The sequence below is a fragment of the Oculina patagonica genome, chromosome 1 (genome assembly GCF_052425735.1).
Source record: "Oculina patagonica isolate OP01 chromosome 1, crgOcupat, whole genome shotgun sequence".
Lineage (NCBI taxonomy): Eukaryota > Metazoa > Cnidaria > Anthozoa > Scleractinia > Oculinidae > Oculina > Oculina patagonica.
In genome coordinates, this window is record NC_135758.1 from 6288031 (window position 1) to 6307542 (window position 19512).

General features: G+C 39.6%; 2 protein-coding genes across 3 annotated transcripts in view; both read left to right on the forward strand.

Annotated features, from left to right (window-relative positions):
- The first annotated feature begins 1125 nt into the window (after positions 1-1125).
- Positions 1126-19096, forward strand: LOC144653332 (uncharacterized). Of its 2 annotated transcripts, none has more exons than XM_078513314.1 (9): positions 1126-2173; positions 4198-4369; positions 5123-5381; positions 6869-7096; positions 8058-8312; positions 9133-9318; positions 16475-16597; positions 17469-17600; positions 18250-19096. In XM_078513314.1, the coding sequence occupies exons 1-9, from the start codon at positions 1246-1248 to the stop codon at positions 18439-18441; spliced, it is 2475 nt and encodes an 824-aa protein (XP_078369440.1). In that variant the 5' UTR covers positions 1126-1245; the 3' UTR covers positions 18442-19096. The 2 variants fall into 2 exon arrangements, with proteins under 2 accessions (XP_078369440.1, XP_078369435.1); XM_078513309.1 differs by lacking the exons at positions 16475-16597; positions 17469-17600; positions 18250-19096 and adding exons at positions 11473-11595; positions 12766-12897; positions 13652-14505 and having other exon boundaries at positions 1129-2173.
- Positions 14679-19512, forward strand: part of LOC144653347 (uncharacterized) — a 52144-nt gene continuing 47310 nt past the window's right edge. Inside the window, exon 1 of the mRNA XM_078513326.1 lies at positions 14679-16225. Coding sequence (XP_078369452.1) covers positions 15316-16225 — 910 coding nt within the window. The 5' untranslated portion in view covers positions 14679-15315. The remainder of the gene's footprint in view (positions 16226-19512) is intronic.

The window sequence follows — 19512 nt, forward strand, 5'->3', positions numbered from 1 at the left end:
ACTAACTTGTGCAGAGCTTCTTTCTGTCGCAAGGGAAAAATTCTGAGACAGTTTCCTCGAAAATAAATGAAACTTGCTAAGATTATCCTGCGAATACAGCTGTAAGCAATTAACCCTCGGACGTACAAGGGGGCACCCCCCCCCCCCCCCCCCCCTTTTTTTTTTTTTTTTTTTTTAAAAAAATTTATATTTTATTTTTTTTTTTTTTTTTTTTTTTTTTTTTTTTTTTTTTTTTTTTTTTTTTTTTTTTTTTTTCTCCCTGTTTTATTCTTTGTCCTGTTGTCGTCAAAAAAAAATATTCGTGTTTCAAAAATTTTTTTTTTTTTTTTTTTTTTTTTTTTTTTTTTTTTTTTTTAAAAAAGAATGGATTTTTTTTTTTTTTTTTTTTTTCTTTTTTTTTTTTTTTTTTTTTTTTTTTTTTTTTTTTTTTTTTTTTTTTTTTTAAAAAAATAAAATAAAAAAAGAGGGGGCGCGGAGCGGGCGGCTTTTATCGCTCGCTTAATCATATCAAAAAACAAATAAAATTTATTTTTTTTTTTTATATAATTTTTTTTTTTTTTCAAAAAAAAAAATAATTTCCTCAAAAAAAAAAAAAAAAAAACGCCCGGGGGGGCCCCCCCCCCCCCCCCCCCCCCCCCCCCATGCGGGGTGGGGGGGGGTTTTTTGTATACGGGTTCTTGCTTTCCAAGAAGGTAAATGCTGTTGAGTCGCATGGGGCACTAACCACATTTAAAACTTGCCAAATACTTTTTCTAAGCCCTTCAAGTGCTTTTTGACAAACAGGACTAAAAAAATGACTGATTCCTTTGAATCTTTTCAAAATAAGTTTTGTTTCTAGTTGTTTTTATTAATATCTTTGTCACGATTTTTTTACGTTTGATCGGCCCGTGTACGACACAAGTTTTAGTCATCCGAAGGAAGGTACGATAGGTACATGCTGCTCAATTTGTGACATTGCGGTATGAAAAAGAAATGTTTTTCTTGGCAGAACTTTCATGTCAATGTTCGTCACGCATTTTTCGACACGTTACACGAGACGTTACATAAACTGAAGTGTAACAGTGATACCCCTATGTAACAGTGATTACATTGTTTCACGTTATTGTGGTATCACTTTTCTGACCCGTATCAAAGCTTTATCGCACGAGGGAGTGTCGGTTTAACCCACAGGCGATCCTTGAGACTGATCGTGCAAGGCGCGGATAGATCTCGAAACACCTTGAGTTGTGAAGTGCTTTAGCAATCATGGAGCCCGCTAAAAGCTCGGAATTAATGATTGACGATTCTTCGAACATCAAGTTTGGAAAAGGGCCATCAAAAGTGAGAATACTCACACTTGTTGTGTTAGCCGTTGGAATCATCTTCTTAATTGTGGGAATTGTCTTGATTGCAATGGCAGCAGCCGACAAGAAGAGTGAGGAGAAATCGTCAGGTGGCAATTCCAAACAAGGCGGACAGGAAGATAAAACAACGCCCTCGGTTCCCCCAACAACGATGCGCTCATCTACACTCGCTCCAACATCAACCCTCGCTCCAACTGCGACCACCGGACCCTCAAGTAGGTGTGATTACTCTGAGGAAGCGAAACGAGTGGGACTTGGTGAATTTCTCGCTCGAGTCAAGGCAACGTATTACAAACTTCACCCCTACGATGTCTACTATGATCCTGATGTGACCACGGATAGAGTCAAAGAGGAATACGTTGCCTACGATCCTACACCCGCAGTTATCAAAAACCGAACGGATACTGCTATAGCTTTGTTGAAGGAAATAAACGATAAAACGATCAATGCAGACGCGTTGAAACCCCGCGAAAGGAAAGCGCTCGCTCAGGTCAAGCATTACCTTCAGCACGTGTTTGGTCAGCCCTATGATGTGAATTACTATGCTGGGGATTGGATGATGGGACCGAATTTGTTTTGTTGGCAAGAAATTTGCTATCATGGATACGGTGTTTACAACGGACTGGGTCGCCATCATAAACCCAACAGTGTCTCAGATGTAGAACTGATTGAGACGAAACTTAAGACTCACAAAGCAGGCATTTTACAGTACATCGAAAACATGAAGATGGGGGTGCGTAAAGGAATGATTCGAAGTGTGGAGGAGTGCCAAGCTGGAATTAATTCCATCAAAAGACAGTACTTAAATGTTTCCTTGTACAATGCAACAGGTGAGAGACTATTGCACAATTGTTTTTTTTTTTTTTTTGCAAAGTACAAACAGTTCGCGCTAATCTCCGCCACGCTATTTCAATAACTATTAACAAACACATACGACTATAATAATTTCCGCTTTCAATTCAACAGAACACGCGATGCTATGTGAGCTTAAAAGCTTATTAAATCCACTCGAGTTTTCCTTTTGAGTGAAATCGTGCCAGAAATTTATCAACGCATCAGACCACCAGTTATTTTAGAGTCAAGCGGGTTTGATCTGTGTTGACTTTTATTGTACCGCGCGATGGAAAAAGGCTTTGTCTTATTAGCTTATCTAGAATGATTGACAAGTATTGTGAGAAAGTTGTCCGTTAAGACAATAGATGATTCTGTGACTGCTTGAATTGGTCATTATAATTACATGGAGCCAATCATGCAAACCCTTTCAACTATCTTCACCGAAGTCGCAAAAAGGTTGCCAGCAAGATTCCCTGATCACTCATCGCTAGAATGATTAATGCATGTACAAAACACATTCATTCTGCTCCTTATTGACGTCACTTTGATCACGCGATGAAACTTTGGTCACGCAAACTGAAAATCACGAAATTCAACCAGCAAGATTCAGAGCATGTTGGTGCCTGACAACAAAGTTGCTTTATAGTTGTTTTGATTCTAACTGTGAAATATCTCTCCCTTTTATCCTTGTTTTACGTGACTTTTTTTTTTTCTATGAAATATCGGAGACAATAATCTCCACAGTGGTTTCAAAGGGGGCGTAACTTGCGCCAGGTTGTTGTTTTTTTATAGCACGTCTGGAGGAGTTGTGATTTTTGGCGTCCGGCCTGCGAACTGATAACTTTCTGCCTGAGGTGCCGGGAAATTAGTGTTGTGTCTGACAGGGGAGTTACGATTGAGTAGAGATTGCCAGTACAATATACTATACTACAGTAGCCATACAACCAGCCATAAGGTCCAGTTTACACGAGCAATTTTTGTGTGACAATTTTCATATGAAAATTGTTGATTGCATGTGTAAACGAAAATTATTCAATTTTTATGTGACAAATATATCTGTCAAGTAGCTGGCATGTTAGTTTTTGTGTGACAAATAACAGTTGTCACATGCGAAAATTGCTCCTTTAGACGACTCTTCACAAAAAATGTGGCAAATATTGCGTCAGTATTGGTGGTCCACAATCTCCCAATCTCCCCCTGGGCACTGTGCAAGCTTTGAATCGATAGTGTGGACGGAAAAAATTTGATCCGTTTTCGCATTTATCTGCATTAGTGTGGACCGGGTCTTTTTGCTACCTTTTCACGTGTGGCGACTTCAAATTAAAATATCGCGGGAAAAAAAGCAGTAAGCCACTTCCTCCCTAAAGCGTCTATTTTTTCGCCCGTTGTAACACTTGCTCTATTGTTTTCCAGGGCTAGGGGCATTTTTGTTTTCAAAACCAATAATTTTATTATGTCTGATTTCAAAACTAACTGACATGTCCCATTCCGAGGGGTATTCAATGTAAAAGCCCGTTTATTAACCCTATAGTCAGATTATATGGTTATCTGTGTTCGCGCTCATTTTCTTCGAAATGTATTTTTTTATTGGACGAGAACGTACCACGTGACGCGCGTCAAACTAATTGAACTCCCTGGGGCAAACAAAACTCACTAGCTTCCAGGCCTCTTTGGACTTTCACGTGATCAGGAAGTACGGCTCGAAACCACTGTGTGAACGCGAAGCAAGTTTAAGTCGTGGACAAAAGCAAGCTTTAATTTAGTGTTTTGTTCGTCTGTCGGGACCCAACAGTTGAAAAATATAAAAATTTTGGCCCACAAAAATTTCGTCGGACTCAAAGAAGAATATATCTCAATACGAATTCGAAAGATCAAAGCATCGCGAAGTATTAATGAATAAATTCATGCCGTTTTAAGAAGAACTAAAATTTAGTGGTGAATAATGAAGACAGCAGAGCGTTTAATTTCGGTTTAAACTTTTTCATTTCCTAATAATAGCACATCGTTTTATTTATCATAGGTGTCCTAAAGACGTGGTTCGTTCGACCCTTGCTGGATCCTAACTACTACAGTAACATCACAGAAGAGATTGATAACCAATGGAAGGCAAAACATAATGGAAAAAATGTCAGCGATACTGTAAAGGAATACCTTGTGACGTATTTAGGAGAACCACTTCACCAGTTGTTAAGGTACTGATAGTGGAAGTTTAACAATAAATGCGTTGCTTATTCGCCGTTAATAGTCAATTATTAATTAAGTAATAATCAATTATTTGTTTTGGCGGAGGAGGGACATCTGCTAAGAAAAACTATCGTTGCGTATGCGTAACTAGTGTCAGCCCCAAAGCGTGTGTAAAAATCCCTAAAACTTGGAGGAAAGAAGTTAGAGTTCCGATATTTTTACGAATAAGAGATGACATAGCCTTCTTTATAGTCTGACGAATGGAATTACCATTTACACGTAATAAATGACCGCTACTGAAGAACGACTGTAAGTACGGGCGCTTATAAAAACATGCGTAACAATGGGTGTTCTTTATCTATTGGCGCTGATTTAATTATTTTCATTTAGTCTTTATGTCATTTTTTATTTGACTTTTTTTTTAATTCTGGTCACGTGACTTGTCAAACATGACCACCAAAATATGACAGTTGAAACCTTTTTTAGCAACAATTTTGCAGTTAAGGGGAACTCCTTACTGACTTGGCTTGTCCCTTGGTAAAGACCGCTAGCGAAGTTCAATCAAACCACAAAAAAGCAGCATTCTGGCGACATCAAGGTTGTTTTCAAATTTTTTTAGCTGTGAAATGTCAAATAAAACGATTCAAATAATCACCCCCATCCTAATAAAATAAAGGTGTGGTGTATAAGAGAAAAAAAAAGGACAAGCACATTCTTGTCTTCAAATCCTTGGAACATATAGTTTTAATTTTTAATTGCAGATATGTCGAATTTGAACACATCCGTCACTGCGTTCCAAGCAATGTGTCCAGCGGTTTGGCCAAACTTCCTCTCAAGTATGTTTGGGTGGATAGAAACGAGAACAAGTCCTGGCCAACAGATCCAAATCTGCCATTTGGTGAACCGCTGAATGGTTCTTGGGCGTATTCCAAAATAATGTCGTATTTCACAACAAACGCCATGACCCCGATGGACGTCCACGAGCTTGGTAAAAAGCAACTGGATATACTATATCCGATGGTGAGTCTCTGCAAAACAACAACAACTCTTTTCCCAAATGCTTGAGGGATAAAAAAAGATATTGTTTGCTCATCAAAGGCATTCCAATTATAAGAAATAAAATCACATTTTATATTTTTCATAAGGCCTGGTTCACACTAGCGACCAAACGATGTAACGGCAAGGTCGCGCAAATGCAAAAAAACACCTTATGTTGATGTTTTATGTCACCAGTGTGAACAACATAACATAACGACATAGTTGGAACATAATGACATAAGCATAACGACACAAGGAAAGAACTGACCTTTTCTTTATGTCGTCATTTCCATGTCGTTATGTCCTTATGTCGCTAGTGTGCTAGTGTGAACTAGGCCTAAATGATAAGATAAGTTTAAACATGTTACTTAGTTACCGTCATCGATCATTGCCACAACGCTGTCTTTGAACCACTTCTTCGCCAATTTAAGCCGTTTATCTGCCACCATGCTATCCGTGCATAAGTTCCTGCTATCTTGCATCTATTTCTTTGCCATCTTGCATCTGTGTTTTAACCTTGTTGATCTTTAATGCGTTTTTTCTCCATCATGCATCAGTTTCTGGAGGGGGGGGGGGGGGGCACTCCCCTATATGGCCTATACAGGGACGTGACGCTGGATAGGGTATGGTTTTTGACTCCTCCGGCCCTCATAAGAGGCGAGCGCGCCGGGCGGGCGGCGACCGCCGCCCAGGACCGGCCGCACCGACGACGACGAAGCCAAACCAACCGAAGCCCACCCCATGAGACCCCTCATTAGGGTATATGATTTCATGCTCCTCTGACCTAAAAAGGGGCTGAATTTGTCCTAGACAGGGTATGGCTGCAAAACTGTCGTTGAGTATTTACATTGTTTTTGCTTTCGCTTCAATGAAAAGCATACCTAAACATAGGTCAAGTACGCCCCCCCCCCCCCCCTCCGGGGCAGTTTATCCACTATCTTTTATCATATTCATATCTGGATAATTAAGTTATGAAAACCAATTTCATTAAAGCCTGATACTCAGGCTTGACATGTTGCGGTTAGCTTGCAATGCAGGCGTTTTCCGTTCCGTGGGCTAAACATCCGCCATGTTGGATGAGGGCGGAGAGAGTTCAGCCTCATTCCTTCTCCCTGGGACGCGTTTGCTTCTTTCCCCAATCTTCTCCCGAAGACGAATCCAAGATGGAAGGGCTCTCGCCAGATCAAACTGCGTTCGCTCGCTAGGCTATTTACCACAGCTGATTTTATATGTGCCTATTTTTATATTAGTATTTATTGTAAATAATTTTTGTAATTTGTTCTGATTGAGATATCCTCAGTGCGATATAACAAAGTTATCTTATCTAGAAAATTTATTCAAAACTTCAAACCTTCGCCCTCCTTTCTACCTGCGAGTGTTGCATGAATTTAAAGAGAAATTTAAATAAAGATTTCTTTTATTCTTTTTTTACAAATCAGGATTTTAAATGGCTTCTTTTCTATTTCTAGGTTGTCGAGGTTGCAAGGCAAGTGACGGGAGAATCGAACAATCAGACCGCTATAAAGAAATTCAGAGAAAAACTTAATTCGTCTGAGAGTTACTTTAATGAGGAACCCTTTCCTGCAAACGAGTCCGATAAAACGGCACATAGAAAATGCAGTGATATTGAAGGAGCAAAGAAATATTGTCCTAAGCGCTGGGCTGCCCTGGAGCTGTGGATGGCTGAGTCAAGAAAGGCAAGTTTCTTCGTTTTAATTGTCGCTTGTTAGGGCTGTAACCAGACCTTTGGCACAGACGAGGCAAGATTTTTCTAGGAAGTTCTGGGAGCACCCCCTTCAGAAAATGTGGAGAAATAGAAGCTCCGATACTCTTTTTTAACATTTTTCATGTATTTCTTGAAAAAGATCAATCTTGTTCTTTTTTTTTAACATTTTTCAGGTATTTCTTGAAAAAAATCAATCTTGTTCTTTTTTTTTTTTTTTTTTTTTTTTTTTAACAATTTTCAAATATTTCTTGAAAAAATCAATCTTGTTCGACTGGTAATTATTTTCTTTCCAACTAGACATATTTTCTGGGATAAAATCAAGACAAGGCAAGTGCCTCATCGTACCTCTTGCTAGTTACGGCCCTGCTTGCACGTGTAATGCCCAATTTTCTGCCTCGTCCCCAGGCGTCCTCTTCTTTGTTCGTGCCGTTCTTTGTTTTGTGGGTGCCGTTTGTCTTTGGGCCTGGGGGGGGGGAGGGGACGGCCCCCCGCCCCCCCCCCCCCCCCCCAACCCCCCCCCCCCCCTCTTCCCCCCCCCCCCCCCCCCCCCCCCCCCCCCCGGGGGGGGGAGCCCAATTTTGATGTTTTAAAATTCAGACTAAAAGAAAAGACATCACAACGAGTCTCTGGGCAATAAACCCCACAAACTCTATAGTTCATTCACTGGAGCCTCGTACTGAGGTGTATTGTTTTAAGCTGAATTTTAATATATCGAAATTGGGCTATTGTCCTCTTATAGGAAGCGTCCTTTTGAATGCTGACCCTAACCCAAATTCTAACAATAACCCTTAATGCAGTGTTCGTGTGTTGCTAGTTGAGAGCACAAGTCTGTGTTTCCAGTCCTTATGTAGAGGTAAGAGTTACAGGTGGGAGGCCACTGGCACCGAATAAGACTACCTACCTACCTAATTTATTTCTTTTGACTATTTCAGGTCATGAGTTTGCTTGCGCCCAAGACAATTCCATTGTTCCACTTTACTGGAGATTATGCGACAACACCCATATGTCCAGTTGATATGCAGCCTAATCTGAACCCATCGAGTGGAGCTCAAAGCTACCAAAGTGCTGGCGCAGCCTGTACACGAAGTGCAAAATACAACCTGCCATTCTTCCTGGAAAATTTAGGTCCCAGGTTCTCTGAATGGAGTGTTAATGCTCATGAGGCGAGGCCCGGGCACCACACCCAGGTAAAAGTGTTGGTAAACTTGCCTTAAAAATGATAATACCATTTAGATTCATTATGAATATATAAACCTGTTCTGCCACTTTAATTAAATTAGGTGGCACGAGTAGGCAAAAGCCTGAGGTCGTTATTGGACTATTTAATTTTACGATAGCTATATTAACAATCCGATTATTCGCTACCGTTTTTCATGAACGCGCATAATTAAGACGCGGTGGAGTATACTCAGAGTTCACTCATGTAGCGGAGGCCGAGTTATCTGAGAAACTGAGTTATCTAACTGTTCTCGAATTTGCAGTAGAGCAGCCACAACGAGTGTTTACTTACAGGGCATATACAATTTCCCATTTTAATACACCCACATAATCAGATACAATGATAAAATGTTGTTATTGTGACGGGCAATAGACTGGTGTACTGAGGCAACCGACTACAAACTGAAGTAACGTACGTCGCCACAAAACCTAAGGGCCTTGTAGCCAAGTTTTAAAACACATTAGTCAGCAGGCTAAGGTTCGAACGCGAGTCACGCACCAAACTACCACGCGTGATTGACCAATGTCCATCTTCATCCTCGTACCCAGTGTCTTCGTTCCCATTGACCAGCAAGCGACCCTGGAAATTTCCGATTTGAAGTCCGAAAATATCGGACTTCCAGTTGGTGCGCTCCCTTTTTCAAAAGCCTCACCAATATTTTTTTTGTTTTTTTTCTCCCCTTTTTTTTTTTTTTTTCCACCCATTTTTCCTCCAACAAAATTTTCCCTTTTTTTTTTTTTGACAGAAAAGAAAGAAAAGCGGGGGACAAGGCGGTCTTCCTTTTACAGGTTCAGGGTAACATAGAACATTTCCGTGACAGCTGTGGTGGTGGTATTGGTTGGATTGATAGTGTCACCTATTACACGGCGTTTACAGAGGGATGGGCCTTATACGCTGAAAATCCGCTCATTGCGCAGGATACTGACACCTACAAAACCGAACCTATGCAGAAATTTGGAATGCTGAAGTGGCAGGTAGGGCACCAGATGTACGCATCTAGGGTCCCACGTAGTGATAAGGGGTAAAATGAGAACTGGGATTGAACTGGAAAAATCTGCATTGGGAAAATGAGATTTGGGTTACTGTGACTGGGATTTGTTCACTGGGAATTGGAATCACAGACATAAAAACAATATCAAAATGTTGATAACTTTAGGAACAGGACAACTTTCTTTAATTTTACAAACATGTTTAGATGGTTACATTCGTCATCTTCAGTGCAACGGTTGTTGTTACAAAGTGGACTTAAATAGCGTGCAATGTGAGCGTTATATAATACGTTACATAACAAACGCGAATATATTTGATTTAAACTTTCAACGGAACTACAAAGTGTGCGTGCACCTGGCCGAAAGAGCCATTCGTCAGCGTGCCTTCAAAGAAAGCGTTGAGTTGATGTGTTTGGCCTGTTGATTCAGGTCGGGCTTTTCCCATTTTATGCACATCGCTTCTTTTAGCTTAACCCTTTAACCGGCAATCGTACATATGTGTACGATAAACACCAGCAGTGATTGAAAAATCTCTAGCTTTTACATATCTGGGCACATGATAGTAATGACTGCTTTTTATGGCAAAGTGATAATTTTCACAGCTTTAAAAGCCAACTAACTGACTACAACTCCTGATTTCTGTTGCATATGGTTGTTTGTTCAGCAGCAAATCTGAAAATGCCCGTTTTCTACGTAACAGGACAACAACAACAAACACACATCTTTGCCTCCATTTTTTTAATGAAAAAAATAATTCTGACTTCAAAAATATACATTTGCAGCAAACTTCAACCCTATTCCTTTCCGTTCACCAAGGAAATTTCCCATCAATCATTCAGCAGACTCAGCAATTACTATTCGATTAGAGCTATGCTTGCAAACCTGTAATTTCCTCGTTGCTGACCGAAAGGGATGCTTGGGAAAAACAGTCATGGCGGCGGCATGAAAGGCTTCCTACCTTTATTCCATATATCCACCCAATCCTGCCGGCAAAATGTTGCACCGATTGCATTCTTTGGAAGTCAGAACTCGTCCAAAATGCCTTGGCAGGTCTTAGAATCCACCCACAGAACGGCCAGAGAGACAACTTTACCCATGAACCGCCATCTTTGGATTCGAATATTTCTGGCGTTCCAATCAAGACAAAATCATCTCTCACCTCTGGTTTCTTTCAGATGCTGGCCTCTACCCACCATTCTAGCTTAATGATGCCAGCCTGGGGGCTTCTGCAGTGAAAAATGACTCGAAAAATCACTTATAAACACAAAACGAGCCAAATCCAAGCCCAACAGCTCGCCTACGAAAGAAGCAACTGCCGACTACTGACGTCACAATAAAAATCTGAGCCCTCGGTGTTTCGAAACAGCACACATTTTTACTTGAACTTCTTATATGCAATCACGAAGTTCTACAGAATGTATAAGCCCAGAAAAAACCTTTAGAAAGTCACAGAAATCTGCCGGTTAAAGGGTTAACTTGGTACCTAGTTGATGAGTGTAAAACCTCAAAGCAGTCTGTTGAACACAAGGCAAGACAAGTCTCTGAACTCTGTAGATGTTTGAATACATTGGAAGATCTGTCCAATGATAAAGTACTCGTGCACACGCGTAGAAAATGATGCCGCCTTGTTTCACCAATGTAACAAGCATTACAAATTGCACATGAAAATTTGTAAATAGGATTTATACCCCTCCTTCAGGACCCTCTTAACAAGGCTGCAGACGCCGATCTTAACAATCAGTGAACGTTTTCGCTGAATTATAACAACGTTTCAAATGATAATGATTGCTTAATGATGCCATCAAAAAATTACTAGTTGCGTTATTAATTAAAAACAAACAATCAACAGCAGCAGCTGCAGCAACAACAACAACAAATCAAAATTTAATTTGTTTGCTTGTAATTAATTGTAGTGATACAATTATAGATTTTCCAAGAAATTATATTTATTTCCGACAATGACATTATTTCTACAGGAAATAGTTTTAGAATGCCTGGTAAATAAGGCCACTTCTAAGGAATAGCAAAATGACGCCAGTTTCGTCATGCAACAACAGCGCTTATTCTAAAATTGATGACTTTACATGCGTTAACGGAGGCGTTCCCCGGGACTTTGCTTATTATATTTTGTCAATGTAGGTTTGGCGAGCTCTTCGGTTGATCGTGGACACTGGTTTGCACTATGTTGGTTTCACAAGGGACACGGCTCTGAAATACTTCAGCGAGTTTGCCTGGGACGATACAGATCTTGCCAAGAAGGAGGTAAGAAAATACTGTCCGTAGTTACGGCAATAAATATCCACTTCCCAGAAAAACTACGTACATCATCAATATCGAAAAGAATTATGGTAAAATCTGTTATTATATGAGGGTTGGACAAGGTTGTGACCCCCGTTCCTTAAGCTATAACGCAAGGTACGTTATTGTTACGTTGTTCAAATAAGTTTGAAATGTAGTTAGGTCCGTTGTTCTTAATGCAGTTAAATAAAAGATATAGCGACTGCAGGAATCTTCTATTTTAAATGTAGCTATTGTTTATCTTAGATCTACTTATATTTTAACCCTTTGATGTATTTTTATCTTTTTATCCTTGTGCGTTTATATATATATATATATATATTTTATCACTTGATCCATTGATTTAAACTAATTATACAGTAGGAGAAGGGGGTGGTATTAGTTTTGTTCTTGTTTTTCATTCTATTTTTAATGGGTGGGATAAATTTTTATATTTTTAATAGCATATACTTAAGTGTATTTTAATTTTAGTCCTACGTTTTATACATGAGCCTCTGGCTCGGACATTGAGGGAGACCTCGTCCCACGTATGGACAATAAAATTGTATTGTATTGTATTGTATTGTATTGTATTGTATTGTATTGTATTGTATTGTATTGTATTGTATTGTATCGAAATGTGTACAGAACCGCCATTTATTTTGGGACAGTGCAAAACCGTTTAAAAACAAAGACAGAACAATTCATCTTCCTTAGAGAGCAAATGTACGACGACTCAGGACGTAGATTTTTTCTTTCAGTGTTCCCTGCATATGCTCGTTACCGTAAACTGGCAAATAATGATACCTACTTTTGCAATTTCATTCATCATACAGTCAGCGCTAAAGTACTTTCTACACGACAGAGTAACTACTTTCTACAACAACAACAACAACAACAACATCTACGAGACAAAAACAAAAACAACAACAACCAATAAACAACAAGCAATGGATGGTCTGCAATCTTAACCTTTGTAGTTCAGATCGCACCTCCCGTATTTAAACAGTAGCCGTGAAAGTATGACGAAATGATTTTATATCACAGGAAGACGAAAAACCTGGGTAACGAAATTCCTGAAGAGATCACTCGGACTGTCGTTTATTTATACAAAAACAAAACATCAAACAACTGTTCTTTTAATGCTCTCGTCAGGTGACTAGGTACCAGAGCGACCCTGGACAAGCTACCGCTTACATGATTGGTCAGTTGGAGATCAAGAAAGCCAGAAAGTATTCCAAGGATAATCTGGGAGATAACTTCAGCCTGCGAGACTTCCATTATCAGGTAAATTTCCTTTCACTTGCATTTTGTTGTGTTGTGGATTTTGCAAGTGTTAGAGAACAAGGGGGGGGGAGGGGGGGGGGGGCAAACGTATTAAAGAAAAAGGCAGCTATATCAGTTGCTAACTGACAAGCTTGGTCACCCAAACAACTCAAATTTAGTTTTTTTTTCATACGTGACAATAAAAGAAAAGGAATGTCCAAGAGAGAGAGAGAGAGAGAGAGGGAATTAGGAAAAGATAGATAAAGCAGGAAGCGTTTAGGGGTGATTTGAAAGTTGCAAATGTCGGTCTTACTCACCTAACCAAAAAAAAAAATATGCAGTTTTCCCTCCTACAGGCAAACAAACAAACAAAACACCTTATAAAATGATCGGGGGACGCTTTCTTAGAGGAAACATAAATTGTTCTTATGCCTCGAAGGAAAGCCAAACGGTCTATTAGGTAAAGACTTGTAGTTTATATCGTATGGTACAGTAAATGAGAAAAAATCGTTATACTTCAAATAAAGAAATGTTTCTCAAATAGAAGAATAGAAAAAATATTAAACCAACCTTGCTGATCCAATCCTGGTACAGTCAGACAAGTGTGCAGTTTTGATCAGCGAAGGAGCGAAATAAAGGATGCTTTGGTGACAAACTTTTAAAACAATTTTGGAACGATAATTCCTATTATATCGTAGCGAAATTAAAGCAGTGCTGTTTTCAGATTGAAAGTTACAGTGACGTAAATGACAGAGTGTGTATTTTGTTTTTTAAGGTTCTTGCCCAGGGATCCTCTCCACTCGCTTACTTAACCGATCACGTGAAAAAGTATGTGGCTTGCGTCAAGGATAAGGGAAAGGAAGGTTGTGACGTCATCCTGAACCCTCCAAAGAAAACTGAGGCAAAGAAAAGAACCAAGGCCGACCGCTGGCCAATGATACCAAAACCCATTGAGCACCACATATGAAGCATGGTCGAGGAATATTGGTACTACCAAGAAAACACACTCTTTCAGTTCAAATTTTAAATCGCATTAACTAGAAAATAACGTACTGATTTAATTGCTTGCTTGCTTGTTTGCTTCGTTGATTGATTGATTCTTTGATGAGTCCATATTATAAAGGGCAGGGGATTTTATCAAATCTTCTCCAATAATGAATATACTATTTTGCAAACCTCCAAACTATTTTGTCCGCGGTTGTCGCTGAAATGTAGTCGTAGTAAAGGGAAAATTATACGAGAAAATTAGCAGATGACATAAGTTGGTTGATGACATGGGTTTTGCATGTCATAAAGTGTCGAAAGTTAAGAATACTTTGTAAATCACTTTTGTTTCTTAATCATCCTAGTCCCCCCGTTCAGACCCTCCTAGTCGCCTGTGATTTAATCTGACCCCTTGTGGCAATCTAGGATTATGTGTAAAAACAATCATTCCACGTATATTTGTGCTGCCATTGTAATAAGATAAAAAATTACTTCGTTCTCAACGGAATTATGCAAAATGCTGAGTTATTGAAACTGCTTGTCATGCGTTTGTTTATATCTTTTTTTAGTTATAGTTGTATAGACGTACACGATTATAGCTTGTCAACTGTTTTATGTGAATCAATAAAGTCAATTTTTGTCAAACTCAGGTGACCTCGTGAGAGTGTAAAGTCGTCTCGACACAAAACAATGTATACAATGCGCTATCAGTTTTTTTTATAATTAGGACCTTTAGCGAAGCAAATAGGATTATTTTCGCTCTCCTTATAATTGGATAATGCTAGGTTTACCATATTTTTTTTAAAATTCCCCGACAACGATATTGTACTGGTACCCGCTAGGCGTAAAGAGAAGCACTATCAAGTAAAAGTTCTCGCCTGTAAAGGGCACATTATTCAAATACATAGAGTAGGAGTCAAACATTCCACCATAAGTACCGACCAAAGTCCAACCATCAAACAACTTAAACATCACACGCTAAGTAACTGCACAGTGAAGAAGTAACTGCAAAGTGAAGAAGACCTTTACATAACAGTGAAGCTTACAGCGATATATTTGAGCGTAGTTTAATTTGTAGTCCTTTATCATTTAGGTTTTCTGGTGTTGGATTGTGTTCACGGCTGGACAGACAACGATGTCAGTAGATAAAGCATTCATATCTTACATTGCTCCATTTGTCATTATGAACCCTATCTTCCCCATAAAAGCCTGACTAGTTTCCAGTCGTCCGGCTAATGAGGAAATTACAAAACGCGGAGGATGATGGGCAGGCGGAAATCTCTTCCCATCGTTTCCTCGTCTCTCAATATCATCCTCCTAAGGGGCGACTGCATTAAACCGTATCTAGATCAAGGGAGTGACTACAACCGACCATTTAAACGAACAGTGCAGGGGTAGTGCTTTAACCGATACTTAATTTCAAAGTTTTTCGAAATATCTCTGGTGTGTCTTATAATGGAACCCACTAAAAGCTCGGAAATGATTATTCCCGATGGTCCCGGGATCTCGTTTGGAAATAAACTTTCAAAAGAGCGAATCGTCACACTTGTTGTGTTGGCTGTTGCAGTCATCATCTTAATTGTGGGAGTCGTGTTGATCGCAGTTGCAGCAGGCGACAAGAAGACTGGGGAGAAAGCTTCAGGTTCCATTTCCAAACAAGAGCAAGAAGAGAAAACAACGGCTTCGGTTCCGTCAACGATCCGCGATTCAACATCAACCCTCGCTTCAACTGCGAGCCCCGGCCCCACAAGTAGATGTGATTTTTCAGAGGAAGCGAAGCGAGTGGGACTTGATGAATTCTTCAATCGCGTCAAGGCAATATATTACAAACTTCATCCCTATGAAGTCCATTTTGATCCAGATGCATCCCCGGAAAGGATCAAAGTGGAATACGTTGCCTACGATCCTACGCCGACCGTCATCAAAAATCGCACGGACACTTCCTTGGCTTTGTTTAAGGAAATCAATGAAACGGGAATCATCATAAACGCGTTGAAACACCGCGAGAGAAAAGCACTCGCTAAAGTGAAACATTTCCTTCAGCATGTGTTCGGTCAGCCCTATGATGTGAATTACTATGCTGGAGATTGGATGTTAGGACCGAATAACCGCTGCCTGCAGGAAATCTGCAACCACGGAAATGCTGTTCTCAAAGGGTTGGTTCGCCATCATAAACCTCACAATGCCTCGGATGTGGAGCTGATAGAAACGAAACTTAACACTCACAAAGCAGGCATTTTGCAGTACATTGACAACATGAAGATGGGGGTGCGTAAAGGAATGGTTCGAACTGTGGAGGAGTGTGAAGCTGGTAGTCTCGCCATCAATAGACGGTACTTAAACGTTTTCTTGAACGGCTCAACAGGTGAGGAAATCTCTTGTTTTCTGCCACGTTTACTATATTATAACCACTCTTTTTAAGACGTTAGATGATTCTGCAATACATTAGTTTTAGTAGGAAGCTCATGATACACAACCATTTAGCTGCTCTTTGCGACATTTATGACGCCAGTTTCGTCATGCAAAAAACAGCGCTTATTCTAAAATTGATGACTTTACATGCGTAAACGGAGGCGTTCCCCGGGACTTTGTTTATTTTATTTTGTTAATGTAGGTGTGGCGAGCTCTTCGCTTGATCGTGGACACTGGTTTGCACTATGTTGGTTTCACAAAGGATGAGGCTCTGAAATACTTCAGCGAGTTTGCCTGGGACGATACAGATCTTGCCAAGAAGGAGGTAAGAAAATACTGTCCGTAGTTACGGCAATAAAAATCCACTTATAGCATAATAAATTTTGCATTTACTGAAGAACTCGGAAAAAAATTCCGAGTTCAAGATGGATTTGAACCCACGACCCTCCGTGATCTAGTCGGATGCTCTTCCACTGAGCTACTGGAGACTCTATGGTGAGCAAGGGTGAAATGTGGGTCTTGACTAGAACCGCATCACGCAGTCACATAGTCAAATCAGTACAAGTACACATAGGACTCATAACTGCATCGCGCAGTCACATTAATTAAAGCATACCTGAGTTGCAACCATCCCGCCGCCCAAGTGAGTCTTTATGTGGAAATATAGCATGATAAATTTTGCATTAACTGAAAACTCGAAAAAAAAAATCCGAGTTCCAGATGGGATTTGAAACCATGACGACCCACAAAGAAAAACTACGTACATCATCAATATCGAAATGTGTACAGAACCGCCATTTATTTCGGGACAGTGCAAAACCGTTTAAAAACAAAGACAGAACAATTCATCTTCCTTAAAGAGCAAATGTACGACGACTCAGGACGTAGAGTTTTTCTTTGTGTTCCCTGCATATGCTCGTTACCGTAAACTGGCAAATAATGATACCTACTTTTGCAATTTCATTCTACAACAACAAAACATCTACCAGACAAAAACAACAAGTAATGGATGGGCTGCAATCTTAACCTTTGTAAGTAACGCTCAGATCGCAACTCCCGTACGTAAAAAAAAAAAAAAAAAAAAAAAAAACCTGGGTCAAAAAATTCCTGATGAGATGTTTGGAGATCACTCGGACTGTCGTTTATTTATATAAAAACAAAACATCAAACAACTGTTCTTTTAATGCTCTTGTCAGGTGACTCGGTACCAGAGCGATCCCGGACAAGCTACCGCTTACATGATTGGTCAGTTGGAGATTAAGAAAGCCAGAAAGTATTCTAAGGATAATCTGAAAGATGATTTCAGTCTGCGAGACTTTCATTATCAGGTTAATTTCCTTTCACTTGCACTCTGTTGTGTTGTAGATTTTGCAAGGTATAGGGGGAAAGGGGGAGTGCAAACGAAAGGGAAAGGCAGCTATAGAAGGGATCAGTTGTTAACCTGACTGACAAGCTTTGTCACCAAACAAATGAAAATCAGCTTTTCCATACGTGACATTGCCAAGAACGGGAGAGTCCGAGAGAGGGGCCGGGAGTACAAAAAGATAGATAAAGGAGGGTGTGTGGGGGGCTAATTTGAATGTTGTGCGAGGGTCGGTCCTACTCACCTATACAGCAAAAGTGTAACAAACAAGCACGCATGTTACAATGATCGACGCATGCCTCGAAGGAAAGCAAAACGGTTTATTATTTATTAGTTAAAAACTTGCAGTTTATATGGTACAGTAAATGAGAAGAGAATCGTAATACTTCATAAATAAAGACAAGTTTCTGAAATAGAAGAATAGTAAAAATAGTTACGTAAAACAAACCTTGCCGATCCAATGAAGGTACAGTCAGACAACTGTGCAGTTTTGATCAGCGATGGAGCAAAATAATAGATTGTTAGTGGCAAATTTTTAAAATAACTTCGAAGAGAGAACAATAATTTCTATCATGGCGGGACATACATGACACACTTGTATTTTGTTCTTGAAGGTTCTTGCCCAGGGATCCTCTCCACTCGCTTACTTAACCGATCACGTGAAAAAGTATGTGGCTTGCGTCAAGGATAAGGGAAAGGAAGGTTGTGACGTCATCCTGAATCCTCCAAAGAAAACTGAGGCAAAGAAAAGAACCAAAGCCGACCGCTGGCCAATGATTCCAAAACCCATTGAACACCACATATGAAGCATGTTCGAGGAATATTGGTACTTCCAAGAAAACACGGTCTTTCATTTCAAATTTTAAATCGCGTTAACTAGAAAAAACGTACTGATTTAATTGCTTGCTTGCTTGTTTGCTTAGTTGATTGATTGATTCTTAAATGAGTCGACATTATAAAGGGCAGGGGTTTGTATCAATTCTTCTCCTATAATGAATATACTATTTTGCAAATCTCCAAACTATTTTTGTCCGCGGTTGTCGCTGGAAAAGTAGCCGTAGTGAAGGAAATCTATACAAGGAATTTTCTAGTTTTAATCAGCAGATGAAATAAGTTTGTAGATGACATGAGTTTTGCATGTCATATAATATTAAGTGTCGAAAGTGAAGAATACCTTGTAAATCACTTTTGTTTCTTAATCATCCTAGTCGCCTGTGATTTAATCTAAGCACTTGTATAACTCTAGGATAATATGTATAAACAATCATTCCACGTATATTTGTGCTGCCATTGTATTAAGATAAAAAAAATACCTCGTTCTCAACGGAATTATGCAAAATGCTGAGTTATTGAAACTGCTTGTCATGTGTTTGTTTATATCTTTTTAGTTATAGTTGTATAGACGTACACGATAGCTTGTCAACTGTTTTATGTGAATCAATAAAGTCAATTTTTGTCAAACTCAGGTGACCTCGTGAGAGGGTAAAGTCGTCTCGACACACAACAATGTAGGCAATGCGCTATCAGTTTTCTTTATAATTAGGACCTTAAGCGAAGCAAATAGGATTATTTTCGCTCTCCTTATAATTGGATAATGCTAGGTTTACCATAATTTTTTTTAAATTCCCCGACAACGATGTTGTACTGATACCCGCTCGGCGTAAAGGGAAGCACTATCAAGTAACGTATCTTGTCTGTAAAGGGCACATTATTCAAATACATAGAGTAGGAGACAAACATTCCACCATAAGTACCGACCAAAGTCCAACCATCAAACAGCTTAAACATTACGCACTGACTAACTGCAAAGTGCCGAAGAAGACCTCTAAATAACAGTGAAGTTTACAGCGATACATTTGAACGTAGTTTGAAGTCCT

Coding starts and splice junctions, on each gene's coding strand:
- LOC144653332 (XM_078513314.1), top strand. CDS start 1,246: ATGGAGCCCGCTAAAAGCTCGGAATTAATGATTGACGATTCTTCGAAC. Junction 2,174..4,197: donor TTCCTTGTACAATGCAACAG/GTGAGAGACTAT, acceptor TATTTATCATAG/GTGTCCTAAAGACGTGGTTC. Junction 4,370..5,122: donor CCACTTCACCAGTTGTTAAG/GTACTGATAGTG, acceptor TTTTAATTGCAG/ATATGTCGAATTTGAACACA.